The sequence below is a fragment of the Tachypleus tridentatus genome, chromosome 1 (assembly GCF_004210375.1).
Source record: "Tachypleus tridentatus isolate NWPU-2018 chromosome 1, ASM421037v1, whole genome shotgun sequence".
NCBI lineage: Eukaryota > Metazoa > Arthropoda > Merostomata > Xiphosura > Limulidae > Tachypleus > Tachypleus tridentatus.
This window is the reverse complement of record NC_134825.1, coordinates 114635708-114652701: the sequence shown is the minus strand read 5'-3', so window position 1 is coordinate 114652701 and position 16994 is coordinate 114635708. Positions and strand designations below refer to the sequence as shown.

Here is a 16994-nt window from a genome sequence, read left to right as displayed (position 1 = left end):
AGTTGAAAAGCAGTTCAGCTCATTTGAAGGTTGTTTTCTCTGATTTTTCTGTAGGAAGTAGTGGACCTCAGAGGTTTTGTGTGGAAAAGGTTGGGAAAGAGACGTGGCTTCCACGCAGTCACACGTGTTTCAACAGACTGGACTTGCCTCCTTACAAGACTTATGAACAACTGGTGGAAAAACTGACTTTCGCTATAGAAGAAACAGAAGGGTTTGCTCAGGAATAGAAGTGTGAAGTATGTGAGGTTGTAATCTTGTGGCAGCACCTGCTGCTTAAAAAGCATCCGTTCCCACAACGTAATGAATCTATGACATTACTTAGAATATAACCCATGACATCAACTTCAGTGAACAAAGTTTGACTTTCCAGCAGTACAAGTGTTTTTTTGTTTCTTGTGATGTCATTAAAGTTACTTCAATAGTTCTCTGTAAAAGCAGCAAACAAAACATCACTGAGAAGACACAACTGTAAGAAGTTACCTGATACTTGGTGTAGTCTCAGCTCTGGCATATCTACTTATCATAGACACAACTGTAAGAAGTTACCTGATACTTGGTGTAGTCTCAGCTCTGGCATATCTACTTATCATAGAAATAAGTTTGTTAACCACCTGCCATGTTCAGCAACAGACTTCAGAAATTTTTCCAAAAATATTCATTTGGTGTAATTAAAAATACAAAAGGCATCTTTTCTCATACCATTCAGTTTCAGAAGAACCAGTGTGATGTCTGAGTGTTTTTAAGAGAATAGAAAAAAAAAAGTGTCGGGTTTTGTTATTAACCAGAAATTAAATCTGAAACCTCTCGGTCCGTCCTGGACAATTTCAGGGTAAAAACAGCTCTTAAGAAAAAAGTTCTGTAAATTATTAAAGCTAGTACCAGAAGTTTGATGAATGTGTACATGAAGCAATAACCAGACAAGTGTCTATGAACTTGCATTTATGAGTGGTATGAAAAGGAGATGAATTTGGTTAAGGTTAGGAACTGTAAGCATGAAATTTCAGAGAGTTACAGAGAAATCTACAACACTACTTTAAAATGTGATAATTATAAGCTGTGACTACAGTGTTAAACTTAATACTATCGTTTTAAGATACTTTTACAGATAGCTGAAGAGAAAATTGATGAAGAAACGAAACAAATGGTGTTACTACTTACATAAACCAGTACTGAAAGTTAAGCCACTAACGTTACTGAGAAACGTATAAGCTGTTCGAGTCATTGGTAGTAGTGATATTAAAGGACATTATATAAATAGTGCTTGTAATTAAACTATGTGAAATAGAAAAACAGTCAGACAGTAGAAGTACAATGTGCTGTTATTGTTATGCAAATTGAATTTCAGTGAAATTGTACTTAAGTTTGTGTTTTCTTGTGTGTAACTTGAAACTCTGTGGTTATTATTAGCTGTAACACATCTGCATCCTGTAATAGGTCAGTAACTTCTTTGAAACTTGATTTTCCATAAGAATTGTTTCACAAATAGCGTAATAGGTCTCAAATTGCAGCTGACAAACATCTTGTTTATTGTGAGCTCAAGACAGAGAGGGAACTAGTTTTATCCTAGGTGTTGATTTTATCAATCAGATGGATATGTTGCTGAGAAGAGCACATAGCTTTGTAGGTTGTTTTATTACACAAGCTATAAGAGAATTATATTTTAATAGTCCTGACAGTGGCATTTATCGAGTGAACAGCTAACTTGTGTGGTTTAATAACTGTACAGTAAAGTTAAGTGTTTTATGAACATGCTGGATGTGTTAAGATATTCCCTTTGTACAGGGTTGATGTGAGAAATGTACAACTTTTGTTGTTATTATTATTCAATTAAAACAAATTTATTGCTATATCTTAAGAGTTGTACAAATTTACATACACAAAACATGTGTGTATTGATTGTTGGGAAAAAAACATGTTCCAATTTATTTATAAAGTTATTTTGAACATTTTCCCCAGATTCTGTCGAGGTCCTGGTTGCCCAAAACATCCTTTTCAATCTACATTTTGGGTTAGCTAAGTGGAGTATCATCCTGTTATTTATGTTAAGAAAATTAATATTCCCAAAATTACATGACCAATTTGTATTGAATCATTACTGATAATACCTGATGAAAATATTAATGGATCCAATATACAGCACAGATAAACACACAGAAATAGCCTAGTTTTAAATTTTATTAATATATAAAGTATTACATTACAAATTTGGGACCAAACTAGATACATCGTAATTAAAGATTAAATTGGTTTAGTTCTTACAAGTTTATTTGTGCATCCTGATGTAAAGAATTTAAGTGGTTTAAACATGACTTCTTTCACATACTCTTGGATGTTACTGCAATGTTATGGACCTGAGGTTGTTCTTGGAATTATTTAATCCATCACATTAAATTGGACGGCATTAATGTGCACTATAACAAGTTTCAATTTCACTGTAAAACGATTTTACAAAAGGCAATCCGAGACCACACATTTAACTTTCAAGACCAACTCCAAATTGATGAAAGGGAAAATAGAGATGCGTTCACTTGATCGCTTCGTGTTGCTACGATTCTGATTCTCTACACCATTTTTATGATGAAAGTAAAATGATGTTAGGATGTGGCTTGAAGTTAACGCTACGAGAAGTAATGTCTTTCAACAAAAATAAAATTTTGGGTCGGAAGGTTCTCTCTTGTAACCCCAATATTATGTTTATGGATCAAACAAAAATGGTCTCCTATACAAGCTTTACCTCCCTCGGTATGTTTTTTTGCTTTACATCTTTAATAACCTATCTGTAAGAAAACTGCTCTTTTGAATTTTTCTAGTATAATCGCAGTTCGCCCATGACATGACAGACCACTGTATTATCTCACATATAAACCACCCTTATAAAAAGGGCGGGTTGTACTTCAACCCTTTGTTTCAGCTTGTGTAAATCTGCCTACAACCCCATGCACAAAGATTCGCGATTATTTGTTGCGGTGAGCTGTTCAAAAGATTGTGCCCAAAATGCTTGCATCTGCTGCCACCCTCAGTTGAAGGGTTAAAACTGTTACTTGACAAATTAATTTGTGTAGTGTTAACCCGCGTTTGGATTTTGTTTGCTTGTTTTAAACTTTCTGCGCACAGACGTTCTTAATATTGACCTTATGTAATTTTTAAAGGGTAGGCAGTTGGTTAAAAAAAAGCACACAAAAATATATAGCCACCTCTCGAATATCTCTTGCATGTCAAGTTGTGCTAGTTAAGCCTTACTATTAATATACGACACAAAACGGCAGAGCGCGAATTTGTGGCAACGGGTCATGAACTATGATGTCAACACTCGGTTTAATTTAATATACTGTGTTTTGGAGCCACTTTCGCCCACAATATCAAAATTATGAAAGTAAATATAATAATAACGAAGATGTTACACTGCAGTATATTTTGGTTTCTTGGTGTGTAATTTGCAACGTTTATAAAATTACACGATTTTGTGACATCCAAGAACAAACAAACGCAGTATTTTATTTGCAAAAACGGCTCGTTTGGGTTGAGAAAATATTTTACATAGAAGAGCGAACAACGTTTCGACCTTCTTCGGTCATCGTCAGGTTCACAAAGAAAAAGGTAACTGACCGGAAGCTGACCACATGTTTGAAAGGGGTTGTGTAACTGTGTGTCGAAATGTAGAGGGCGTTATTAGATGTTTGAATATATAATTTTATTTATTTATTATATTAATATAGGTATAAAGGCGTTCCTTTAAGGCTTCCGGTCAGTTACCTCTTTCTTTGTGAACCTGACGATGACCGAAGAAGGTCGAAACGTTGTTCGCTCTTCTATGTAAAATATTTTCTCAACCCAAACGAGCCGTTTTTACATATAAATTTCTCAACAAGTGGGTTTCTCGACATCACTGAAACGCAGTATTTACTGAGAAATTATTCGTAGCATTTTTACGATGTACTTTAGAGGACATTCTCACAGCAAAGTTACAAACTAACAGATTAGCGCTGAAGTCTACAATACTTTTACGTCTATGCCACAGATATTATTGTTAAAAAACAACAACAAAAACACTTCGTTACGGTAAACCTAATTTAGGACGTCCGTGGCTGATGGAGTGACCTGTCATCGACCAATGAAATGGTCTGTCTTTGATTAAGAGAGAATCCGTCTTCAAATGAAGGGACATTCTGTATCCGATTGACAGAATAATTAGATTTAACGATCGAATTCCGTCAGACATATGGGATTTACTTGTTTTTCCCTCAGAGCTGCACAATGGGCTATCTGCTCTGTGCCCGCTGAAGAAATGGAAACCTAAATATTACCATGAACAAGCTCTGAAACATTGCACAAAAATTGCATGGGTCACGTACTTAAAAATTGCTTTCAACTTTGTCATTAATTAAACATATAACTGTGATATTACTTCTTACACCAAAAAAAACAACCCAAAACCCGAATCGCTTTTGGAAAGTGGGCTTTCCTTCATCAGTAATAAATGGTGATATTTAATATATTTTTCCCTAACACTTTACAAAACTGCTGCAGGTCTGTGTTTTGTAACACAACAGGCCATAATATATCTTGTGTCCGGTTTTCAATTGTTCTTTTGAATTCCGCGCAAAGCTACACGAGGGTTATCTGCGCTAGCCGTCCCTAATTCAGCAGTGTAAGACTAGAGGAAAGGCAGCTAGTCACCACCCCCCATCGTCAAATCTTGGGCTACTTTTTTACCAACGAATAGCCGTCACTTTATAACGACCCCACGGCTGAAAGGGAGAGCATGTTTGGCGCGACCGGGATTCGAACCCGCGATCCTCGGAGTACGAGTCGAACGCCTTAACACGCTTGAGGGATTGCACGGATTTGAACCTGGCTCGCTGTCTGCTGAGTGGAGCGCTCTTCCACAAGGCCAACCTGCGCCCCGTGAAGAAGTGAAAATCAATGCAGCGAGACGTCTGCAACGTACTGTCACGATAGATAGAGATCAGAACATAATTTTGTTATTTGTGTGCTATGTTCAAGTTACGGCAAAACACCAGCAAATGTTCGAACGTATTTTTAGGATATTAGAAACCACAAAACACGTACAAACCTCAGAATTAATATCTGTAACGAAGATCCCAATGAAGCGCGCCCCCTAGTGGCTCAGTGGTATGTCTGCGGACATAACGCTAAAAACCTGGTTTCGATACCCGTGGTGGGCAGAGCACAGATAGCCCATTGTGTAGCTTTGTTCTTAATCCAAAACAACAACCCAATGAAGCGACGTCCCATGTCAGATCCGGTGAGCCACATATGTGGGGTGTTCGGAAAGTCACTGTACACTTGTATATTTATTAACAGACATGAATCAATATAGAATACGGGAGGTAAATATGAATGACAGTTATAAACAATGTTGAAAGTGACCCCCGTTGGCACCAATACAGGCTTGGATCCTTCTTATTTTGTTTCTAAACACCGCTATCAGTTCCTGGCTTGAAATAGACTGAATAAAATATGATTACAAAACTGCACAGTGACTTTCCGAACACCCTGTATATGACAAAAATTGCGTTTGAATTTTTGTTATTGCACATACCCCGTAACGGTCCATTATAAGTTTCAAATAAAAGGTGGCATAAAACAGTTTTTTTAATATTTAAAATATTTTTTTAATCTTAGCACATAACGTCGAGAACCTTCTGACTGGTTGATTAAAGAACTGGCAAATGTTAAATTTGTTAAGAAATTTGCGCGAGTAAAATCACACTCGACTAAATGTAGCAGTCGACGTCACACAAAAACTCGAAGCAAATTTCGGTTGAAGCACTCGCTTAGCTTATTGTTACCTCTATCAATAGTAATAATAAAAGTTTACATAGAAGATAAATGAAATGTTTCTAGCCTAAGCCCTGTCATGGCATGGCCTGGTGGTTAGGGCGTTCGAATGGCTCAGACTTGCTCTTTGATAAAGCAATAGGGATGTTATAATGTAATAGTCGATCCCACAATTAGCAAAAAATACCAAAATAGACATTCTAACCAAAGTTTCCCCCCGCTAGTACAGCGGTAAGTCTATGGATTTGCAATGCTAAAGTCAGGGGTTCGATTCCTCTCGGTGGACTCACCAGATTGCTCACTGTGGCTTTGCTATAAGAAAACAATCCAACCAAGTTATGAATCGTTTTAAAACACTGTGCCTATAAGTTGGCTGTGTAATCATGTAATTAAAACTGCAGGTGCCACACATCAGTTTTAATAATACGCTACGGTGAACTGGCCCGTAAAAAGTATAAATTGCATTAACTTTTTCTCGATCTTTCTTTGGTCAACCTCTGTGAAATTTTCACATCTTACCAGTTGATGTTTTGAATACAGAATTAACTCCTACTTGTCTCACTTGTCCTAATTTCTAAAACCGTCTGATTCAACTGTGCCATACTGCAAAATGAACTATCCGTGCTATGCTCACCGCAGGGATCAAATACTAAATTTTAGCGTTATTCTTAAACTATACATCTCTTAGCTGATGGAAAGCCAGTTCTTTTGTGTCTACGTGCGTCATTCAGTTCCTGGTGTTTCATTTTATTATATCATTTAAATTCTGAATTAAACTTTATATCCACCTTAGAGTTTTGTGTATGTCATATAAATATTTCACACGCCTCGTGTATTGTCTGTTTCACATCTTAAATGTATTGAAACTCGTGTTACGGTAACCTCGAAACCTCACTAATTTTGACTTCTTTTTTTTTTTTTAACAATCTTATCTGTATCAAAGACAAAATTACTTTAACCACTTATTGTTTTCTTATCTGAGAACGCCGATTACAAAATAGGCCTCTTTTTCTGATAACAACCGATATAAAGACATTCCTAAACAGCACCAAACACATAGTAACTAAATTCAATGTCTAATATTTTGGAAACGTTCGACGTCCTAAAACAGTGGTGCTTGTAATTTTTGTAACAAAATTTATATTTCAACGTATAGAGAAACACCGATAAAAAACAACAACAAATAAAAACCATGTTCTCGGACTAAACGGGACCCTGTGGGGGTGGGGGGGGAGTGAGTGGGTAGGGTACTTTTGTCACGAGCTTATTTCTGCTATAGTTCGTCTTGTGAATATCTAAGTTTTTCCTTTCACAGTTTAACATGAGGAAATGAAATTCTATAGAATAAGGTACAGAAAGTTAGGAAGTCTAGGCTCCTGGGTTGAAGCCGCGCCCTCTATTGTGAATATTCTATTCAAGTATTATAATCTTTGTTCACGTGAGCTTATGAGAAACGGAAATGCATCTTCGCTTGATTTTTAAGACACTACTTGTCTTCTCTCCACGTGCAGTTGGAACTAAACGTTTCATAAAAACTGTCTCTGGATTGTGAAGATAAGTAGATGACTTATTAGTCTGGTAATTAAAAGTTTGTTAGACGTTTGAAGAACGTTTACAAGTTACACTCACGCTTTATTAATATAATTAATATTAATTTTAATTGCATAAATTGTAAATTATTCAAGAAATGTAGATAAATAAATGTATAGATGGAGGTTAGTTCAGTACTAAATTAGTTAATACAGATAAGAATGGATATATAACTGTCACCCAATAATATACATGTTCCTTGTAATTTGACTAATAAGAAACGTGGAAAGTCGGGCACCTGAATAAGTGAATGGACAGATAAACAAACGTAAAACTAACATGACATTAAGTGTCAAATTATTTGGTAGACACGAACCAGTTTCAGTAAGACTGGACACAGCTCAGTTTCTGTGAAAGGAGTTCTATCTACTCTCCAAATATTTTACCTACTTAGACTTGGTGAGTCCGGTCAGATTGTTCACTATGACTTAGTTATTTAGACTCAGTGAGTTCTATGTTCACCATTACGATTAATTTGATCTATATACTTAGTGAGAGAGCCCTCTAACAACACAATCATCCCCAGAGCTACCTCAAGTGAGCAAGCTCTGTACCTTAAACTCTGTTGAATATTTCTGGACCCCTCCCCTTCAAAGTCCAGAGTTCTCAAACGTTACAAGATCTCTATCCTTAACCTAAAGGGGCCAGATTAAATTAAAAGAAAAGTCGAAACAACGACTTGTTTTGCTAAGCCTAAGTTTGTATCCTAACGGTCACTAAATGATTTAACGTTTACCTTTTCCATCTTTGTTTACCAAGAAGTATTATCAAGTCTCGCAGTTTTATAACCATCGATTGTTTCATTACCGTTAACTGTGACTAGTAAGTGTAAAAGTCACGAAAAATTAAACATTTTCTTTCGATCGATTGCTTCCTAAAAATTAGGTTATCGAAGCGACATTTGTGACAGTATTTTTGCAGAAGAGCATGCTCACACGTGCAATAGCACGTTAAGTGCTGCGAGGTTGATTTGTATTTGTCCTAAGTTTACAGAGTGAGTTCAAACTTAGAACGTTGTTTAGCTGATACGAATCTCTCAACAATTTAGTTCATTACGTTTACACAATACAGTTCGTATTTGGATTTTTATTCACTGATATTATAACTGTTTTTCATTATCAATACTCCTAACCAGTTAAGGAAGTTACAGCAACTTACGTTCAAATCGTAGAAGTGTACAGTAGTCAGAACGGCTGATGAAAATCAGATTTGATTTATGGACGGACGTACGTTTCTTGTCGCTGTTCGAAAACAAAAAAACAATAAAAGGAACCGAAACCCGATTGGTGGAAATCGACCACATTACTGAAAGAAGTCCATTTATCACGAATTTATCGAAACAGAACATTGCTGGACTGATGTTCAACCACGTTTCTTCCACGGTGATGACCCAAAGTTTCCTCCTGTTCATTTACCGTAACCACCCCGAGCCACGACAGCCGCCCCCTCAACATAAAAGAACGGCAACTTGCTGTTCACAATTATGTGAATAAAACAGAAAGGGCACATTTTGTTTTAAGTCTCAGGATTAATTAAATAGCATTCTTTTTTTCAGTTAATAATATTTGCAAATTTTATCAAGATGGAACCTTGCTTAACAAAACCTGGAAATGACGTAATTCGAACCGGAAATGACTGATTTTTTTTTTTATTAGTTACCACGCCATTATTTTTCTTCGAGTAAAGATTTATTAAACTCTTTGTTCAGAGAGAGATTTGGCAGTTTTTCTAAGAGTTATGAAAACATATTAAATATTATTGCTCTAGACAGCCTAAATATCGACGAATAATAGCACGATAGTAAGCCTAGATGTCAACGAGTTACACAACACGAGAAGCAAGCTTTTGTGTCACATTTAGGATGACGGATCATAAGACTTTTTCTGCCTCCAAGAATTACTGTTCCAACACCACCCTAAATCAACAAACACGCAGAATGGAGCACTAGGGGTACGTTTTCCGATTTAAAATATCGAATATCGTTTGAAGAAACCATCACAAAGAGTTATTATCATAATTACAAGAGCCAATGTTTATCTTCTGATGTTCTTTACGATTACATTACATTAAAATGAATAAATTACTCGCACTTTAAATTGCGTCTAGTACATAAAACCAGTGTTTTATTGGTTTTTTGGTGTGTGTTTTTTTCGGTTACATAAATTGACTACGGTACTTTAGAATATGTTTAATACGTTGTATCAACATTGTGATTTTGTTCCGGTTAACTTCAAACGAAAATTGAATCTGTGGTAATTAGAGTTCGTTTAAATACTTTTTGTTCGAATGGTATTTATTTTCGACTTGTTGTTCGATGTTTTCTATTTTACATAATTTCGTTTGCCCCAGAAAACCCTACATAAACACGGGAAAGCTAATAAGCATCGCCCCATTACGGTACGATGTCCAAAACTTTTACGAAGGTTAAATTTGGAAGAAGCCCAAATTCCATATCAAATTTCGTGTTCTCTGAATCCAGCGTTGAATATTTCACAATCACTGGTTAGGGCACGTAGAATATGAGGTTTGGTTTGTTTTGAATTTCCCGCAAAGCTACTCGAGGGCTATCTGCGCTAGCCGTCCCTAATTTAGCAGTGTAAGACTAGAGGGAAGGCAGCTAGTCATCACCACCCACCTTAAACTCTTGGGCTACTCTTTTACCAACGAAAAGTGGAATTGACCGACACATTATAACGCCCCCACGGCTGAAAGGGCGAGCATGTTTGGTACGACTGGGATTTTAACCCGCGACCCTCGGATTACGAGTCGAACGCCTTAACCCACCTGGCCATGCCGGGCCTCCAAATTAAGAAAGTAGAAAGAAAACGTCACAAAGTTAAGTAAAAGCAGGTAGTGAGAAAACGTGAAGTTAGCCGGCGTGTTAGTGGTTAGTCTTAACGGTTGACATATTGAAGCTAGTTTCTTAGTTTAACGAAGATAAGAATAATAATTTGTCTTGTTAAACGGTGTTCTAAAGTAATCAAACCTGTCTCTGTGGACTCTGACGAAAAGAAGACAATTACTTGAAGTTTGAGATACAACTTTGATATCCTATAATTTAAAGATTTTTTTGTACACAGTCTGACTTGTTTTGAACATATTATTTTAAACATGTGGGGTGTGTGCTTTTCACACGTTTTCGAAATTATCTCCAACAAGTCACAGACACCTAGTATAAACAATCCAAGCACATATATACATCTTCCAATGGAATGGACTTAAACGATTAGTTTCTAAGTCTTAAAATCCCCTGGACTATTCTATTACGGTACAGTGACACAGTGTTCTTAATTGTATTATGACATTCGTAGCAAACCTTGTACAGACATTATGTTAAAAATACCTACCAGGTTCGTTTTAGTTGTAGATGCTATCGATAGATGGTGCCACCTTAAATAATAAATGTTCTTGAGAAAAATTGAAGTTAAAAACAAAGCTGCACAATGGGTTATCAGTGCTCTGTTCACTAGAACTATAGAAACCACGTTTCTAGCACTACGTCTACGCACATGTCGATGTATCACTGGTTAAGTAAAACCAATCAACTGTTTAATCTTTCGAAAATAATACTAATTTACACCCATAGAAAGTTACGTACCCAAAGGAAAACTAAAAATCAACTTTAAGTTCAGTATAGTTAATTTAATATAAATTGTTTTGTTTGTTTGTTTTGGAATTTCGCACAAAGCTACTCGAGGGCTATCTGTGCTAGCCGTCCCTAATTTAGCAGTGTAAGACTAGAGGGAAGGCAGCTAGTCATCACCACCCACCGCCAACTCTTTTACCAACGAATAGTGGGATTGACCGTCACATTATAACGCCCCCACGACTGGGAGGGCGAGCATGTTTGGCGCGACTCGGGCGCGAACCCGCGACCCTCAGATTACGAAGCGCACGCCTTAACGCGCTAGGCCATGTCGGGCCATTTAATATAATATTCTTACATTTCTACTTAGGAGTTTACAATGCATTGTTCCATCAGTTTGGTACCAGAGTTAACATTTTCGGCCGTAAATCCAATAACACCTCATGAGGTTCGCCCAGCATAAAAGATTTTCGTTATTTAAAAACCCAGAAACAGAATGGCCCATGTGATAAGGTATCAAAAACGTAAGTTATAACCATTACCCATTTTTCGCACTCTTCATATACGGGGAAAGAATATTCATTATATTATTCCCTGCCAGTTTTATAAAACATGTAAAACGAGGTTGGAAAATCGATGTGATTGAACAATACAGGAATATATGTATATATATATAAACCTTCACCTGACGAGAAACGTGTATGTGTAACACTAATATAATATCTTATGATTTATTCAACAGCTGCTTTCTGTATTATTACATAAGATCTTATTGAAATGCACTAGAGCACAATATAAGTAGTTTACAAAACTCCAGATGGAGCTGTAAGGGAAAAACGATTGAAAAGTTTTAAAAAGATTCTAAAAGAAAAGGGTTATTGAAATTCGCTTCTCGCTATCACGCCCTAATAATACATTATTCTCTGAACTCGGTGTTCTCAACAGTGTAGAAATAAAATATAAAAAACTGTAATGATCTTTTTTCAACTTTTTTTTTGGGGTAAAAAACAATTCGTTCACAATATAATGCTATCGAGTGTGTTCAACAGATAATATAAAGAACCGTTTTCGTGTAATGCGATTTTAGTGTAATATACAGAACCGTTTTAGTGTAATGTACGTCACTGTTGCTTATTGAGAATTTGAACTGGCTGAAAAGACTGACCTGTAATACAAGCTAGATAACAAGCACTTATATTTAGACTATAATTAATGAATAATAGACAGCTTGACGCAAGTGTTTACAACTTTAACGAAATTGTCATTTCATACAAATTTTCTGTTTACCAAAAATGCTCCCTTTCTTCCAGTGGAATGTCTCCGGACTTATGGCGTAAAAACCGAGTTTCGATACCCGTTGTGGACAGATAACTTTTTGTGTAGCTGTAAGATTAATTCACGAACACAAAAACGGACCCCAACCCATTGTAATGATGCAACTAAACTGAAATTGAGATGTTTAAACACATTTGACACCAATTCTTGTTTCCCGAAATCATACGTTTGTCTCTTCGAAAAAAGCTACATAATATAAAACTATCTTCATCGCGGGGACTCGAACCCCGAATTTTAGCGTTCTAAGTCCATGAACATAACGCTGATCCACCGATGTAAAATAACGTACACGTCACGTAAAGAAAATGAAACAAAAATATTTGTATTATAATTAATCTAACTACTTATTTGATTTGAATTTCGCGCAAAGCTCCACTCAAAGGCTAACTGCGTTAGCCGTCCATAATTTAGTAGTTTAAGACTATACAGAAGGCAGCTAGTCATCACCACCCAACGCCAGCTCTTGAATAGTGGGATTGACCGATACATTATAACGTCCACACGGCTGAAAGGGGAGAGCATGTTTGTTGTGGGGAGGATTCGAACCCGCGACCCTCGGATTACGAGTTGAGTGCCTTAACCACTTGGCCATGCCGAACCTCTGACTACTCAGTAACAACCTTCTGGTCAAATCATTTACTACGTTATCTTTACCAGTCCAGCCTCCTGGTATAATGATCTACTAAGTTACTTTTACCAGTCTAGCCTCCTGTAAACAAACTCTGCAAGTTGGGCTGTAAGTGTGTTTGCGTGCACGTACGTATGTAAGCTTTACGTAACCAGTGGTCGACCCTATATCACCGGAAACTCGGGTGTGATCTAGTCAAGTTATCCCATGCGAAATAATTAAGGTTATATTTATAAACTGGTTATATTATCAGTTTAATAATTAGAAATCTTAGCCATCAAGTTTCTACTCGATTTATGAAAGTAATTTTGCCTACTGTTGTTTTACGTCTTTAGCTATCACATATCACGTTATCTTCAACCTTGAGACGTAAACATGTAGATTCGCAATTAAAATGTTAAGCCTAACTCCAAACGGTTTCTACATGTAGTGTTTTTTCGACTCCATTTTTTTTGTCGCCCTAATACTCGTCATATTACCATCGTATGTTTGAGGCTTAATAATAAGTTATTATAAAATAATGCCAATAAAAATAATAAAACCCCACGAAACGTAAAACGTTTACCATCTATTGACAGTAATATCTGAACGATATTGGACCAATCTTAGTTTCACAAGACGATAAGTTCAGATCAAACAACAAGCCTTCAATATATTCCCCTACGTTCGATACCCCTTGTCGCTGTTTTAGGCCTCGTCAAAACGGTCCGGAATGGTCACGTGATCGTGAATCTCGCGAGTTTAGGCGGGGAGGTCTTCTTCCACTACGTGCTAGACTGACGCGAAGATTTCTTTAAGTACCATAATTACCTCTCTTTCCAAGGGCATCCGTAAAACTTGCAGTGCTTATTTTAGGGTTATGTGTGTGATTACGTTCGTCAAACACTTCTATTTGAAAAATAAATAATAAAAAACAAGCTACAGTCTGTCTTATCTCATTATAGTGAAGTAGACTAGCGTGTTAATTGCTTATGGAGAGGTTTCTTTAGTGTTTGCTTAAAACAGCTGTCAATAACAATCGGTGAAAATAAGTTCTATTGATAATCGTTGAAACTTCACAAGCAAAACTAAGCCTAAATTGACCGCTTATGCCAAAGAGGATAATTAATTACCACCACAGTTTTCTCTTGAGACCAGTAACTGTTTTAAAATAATATGTGGTTCCTTCTTCCAGACAAAGCAATTAGAATAATAAATGAGCCTTAGACGAGAACGTTTTGACAGATATGAGAGCTTAATTAAGTTTTCCAGTGTGAAAAGAACAGATTTGAAACAGATACAAGTTTACATTTCGTGGAAGTAGTTACAAGTGGCTCAGCGGTATGTCTGCGAACTTACAATGCTTAAAAGCAGAATTTCGATACCAGATTCGTGTAGTACAGAGTCCAAAACTGCCGACAACCTCGAATAACTTAATATTAACAAACAGTGAGTATATATGAAATAATGAGCGTTACACTGTTGCAATGTCAGTACATGTGAAACAACGTGCACACTGTGCTGCTGCTGCTGTGTGAACACATGTCAAACAATGTGCACACTGTGTTGCTGCTATGCGAATATATATGAAACAATGTGCACACTGTATTGCTGCTATGCGAATATATATGAAACAATGTGCACACTGTGTTGCTGCTATGCGAATATATATGAAACAATGTGCATACTGTGTTGCTGCTATGCGAATATATATGAAACAATGTGCATACTGTGTTGCTGCTATGCGAATATCTATGAAACAATGTGCATACTGTGTTGCTGCTATGCGAATATATATGAAACAATGTGTACAGAAGGCTGGCTTTATGAAATGTCATTGATTAATTCGGAGCCAGTTTAAACAGTGGTAAAATAAACTGACTGTTCTTAGATACACACAACTATACCAGTTTAAATTTAATGTAAGTATTATGATTTAGATGGTTTATTTGTAGCGAGTGTTAAATGTAGAATCGATACTTCATCGCAAGTTTGTTTACGTAACTGTTTACGAATCATATGTTGTGTAGTCCAACTGCTGTGAATTGGTGATTGTTAGGTAATTGGATCATGTTACTAGAACAGTATTTTTCTCGTTGTTGTAACTGAATATTATTGTTTCCTAACATCCAGTAGCACGTGGAACGTTTTAAACCTCTGTCGGAGTACAAATACGCGATAAAATATAGTCCAAAAGAGATCTATGCTGCGTGATTTCGAGCTTAGCCATAAAGAACTCACAGTGGCAATTTTATAATTAATTATCACACATTATATTGTAACAACATAGTAGAGAAAAATAACTCATTCGTCCTTTGTGTTCTAAAGCAACTGGAACCACCCTGCGTAACAAGCGTGTGTGTGATTCGTTTTAATATCTTACTTCTGAATAAGTGTACTTTGTACTGTTTGTTTATTACTGAAATGTGTCGCTAACAAATTACAGATACTTTATGTTAAAAAAAAATCCTAATCGTGCGAAAAAAACTGAAAGTGGCGAACCGGCTAATATCTAAAGTGATAAACGACGTAAAAATAGACGTAAACAGTTATGAATAATATGAAACACTAGAGGAACTGAGAAAGAATTGCGGTTAGAAGCTGAAAAGTTGCGAGAGATTCAGAAAATGAGTTTCCTTATAGCAAAGCCACATTGGGCTATCTGCTGAGTCCACCACGGGGAATCGAGCCCCTTATTTTAGCGTTGTAAATCCATAGACTCACCGTTGTACTAGCGCGGACATCAGAAAACGAAAGGTTATGAAATGCAATTATAATTTGAAGAAGGTTTTAAAAAAGGATCAAACAGAAACAGTCACAACCCGAGAAATTAAAAAGACACCAAGGGTCTCAAGTAATTCAGAAAATGGTGAAAATCTGAGGAATGGTGTCGGTGCGTCTAGTTTTACAGGAAAAGAATATGAGAAATGTTCTCAGTGCATTGAGCTACAGAGAAGAAACAAAAAACACTTAAGAATCTGAGAAGTGTTCTCAGTGCATTGAGCTACAGAGAAGAAACCAAAAACACTTAAGAATCTGAGAAGTGTTCTCAGTGCATTGAGTTACAGAGAAGAAACAAAAACACTTAAGAATCTGAGAAGTGTTCTCAGTGCATTGAGCTACAGAGAAGAAACAAAAATCACTTAAGAATCTGAGAAGTGTTCTCAGTGCATTGAGCTACAGAGAAGAAACACAAAACACTTGTAAATGTAGGAACATTTTGTTGTTGTTGAGAATATCTATTAACACTTTTAGTAGTATTAAAGCAGAATATATACAAGTTTGAATTAAAGCAACACTGACGAAGCTTTACTGTGTTTTGACCGTCAGTAGATTTTTCCATCTTACAGATAGAATAGCCGAGCCTGAACCTCTAGGATTAGCCATGATGTGTGTAGGACGTGTTTATTGATTCTAGAATCAAATCTGTGAAAAGAACAGCGATAGAGGTGGTAAACAAAAGTACACGGGTGGATTGAAGGGCAGATTTCGTGCATAATTTAATGATAACGGGGCCCATTTTAGCTGGATAAGTTTAATGTACCTTGGCTTGAGTGCTTTCGTTTCTAGACATAGCACTGCGGCGCGAGATAAACGAACGCAATCGTATCCTCCACGCGATATGCGTTAACCCACCTACCCACGAAGCCCATTCACATCAAGAACTTAAGATGAACCTCAACTCCCGCCAATTTTTCACTTGTTTCTCCGTAAAGTTTAGTAACAAGCACGGTATCACCAACGCCATCTAGACTGATTGAAATGCATTTAAATGTCACGAGAGCTGTAAATCAACCCTAACTTTTTTAGGTCCTAATCGGACTAGAATATTTCACCATACAATTTCACAGCATTAAGTGCAACATTCTAGAAACTTCAAAGGATTCCATCACTGTTAAACTAAGCACAGTTGTGGTATAAGTTGATATATAAGTTTCAGCCCCATTCTCCTAAAAAGGAAAAAGGAAACAAACTGTCATTGTAGAGTGATGCATGTCTACACTAAATACAAACACGGGCTACGAACTTAAACTGTCATTGTAGAGTGATGCATGTCTACACTAAATACAAACA

At 36.6% G+C, this 16994-nt stretch overlaps 1 protein-coding gene across 5 annotated transcripts in view; it reads left to right on the top strand.

Annotated features, from left to right (window-relative positions):
- LOC143258704 (E3 ubiquitin-protein ligase Su(dx)-like) overlaps nucleotides 1-1849 on the top strand; it is a 53202-nt gene extending 51353 nt beyond the window's left edge. For all 5 annotated transcript variants that reach the window (XM_076518162.1, XM_076518151.1, XM_076518144.1 and 2 more), the window contains one exon: nucleotides 55-1849. In XM_076518162.1, coding sequence (XP_076374277.1) covers nucleotides 55-227 — 173 coding nt within the window. In that variant the 3' untranslated portion in view covers nucleotides 228-1849. The remainder of the gene's footprint in view (nucleotides 1-54) is intronic.
- Nucleotides 1850-16994: the final 15145 nt, after the last annotated feature.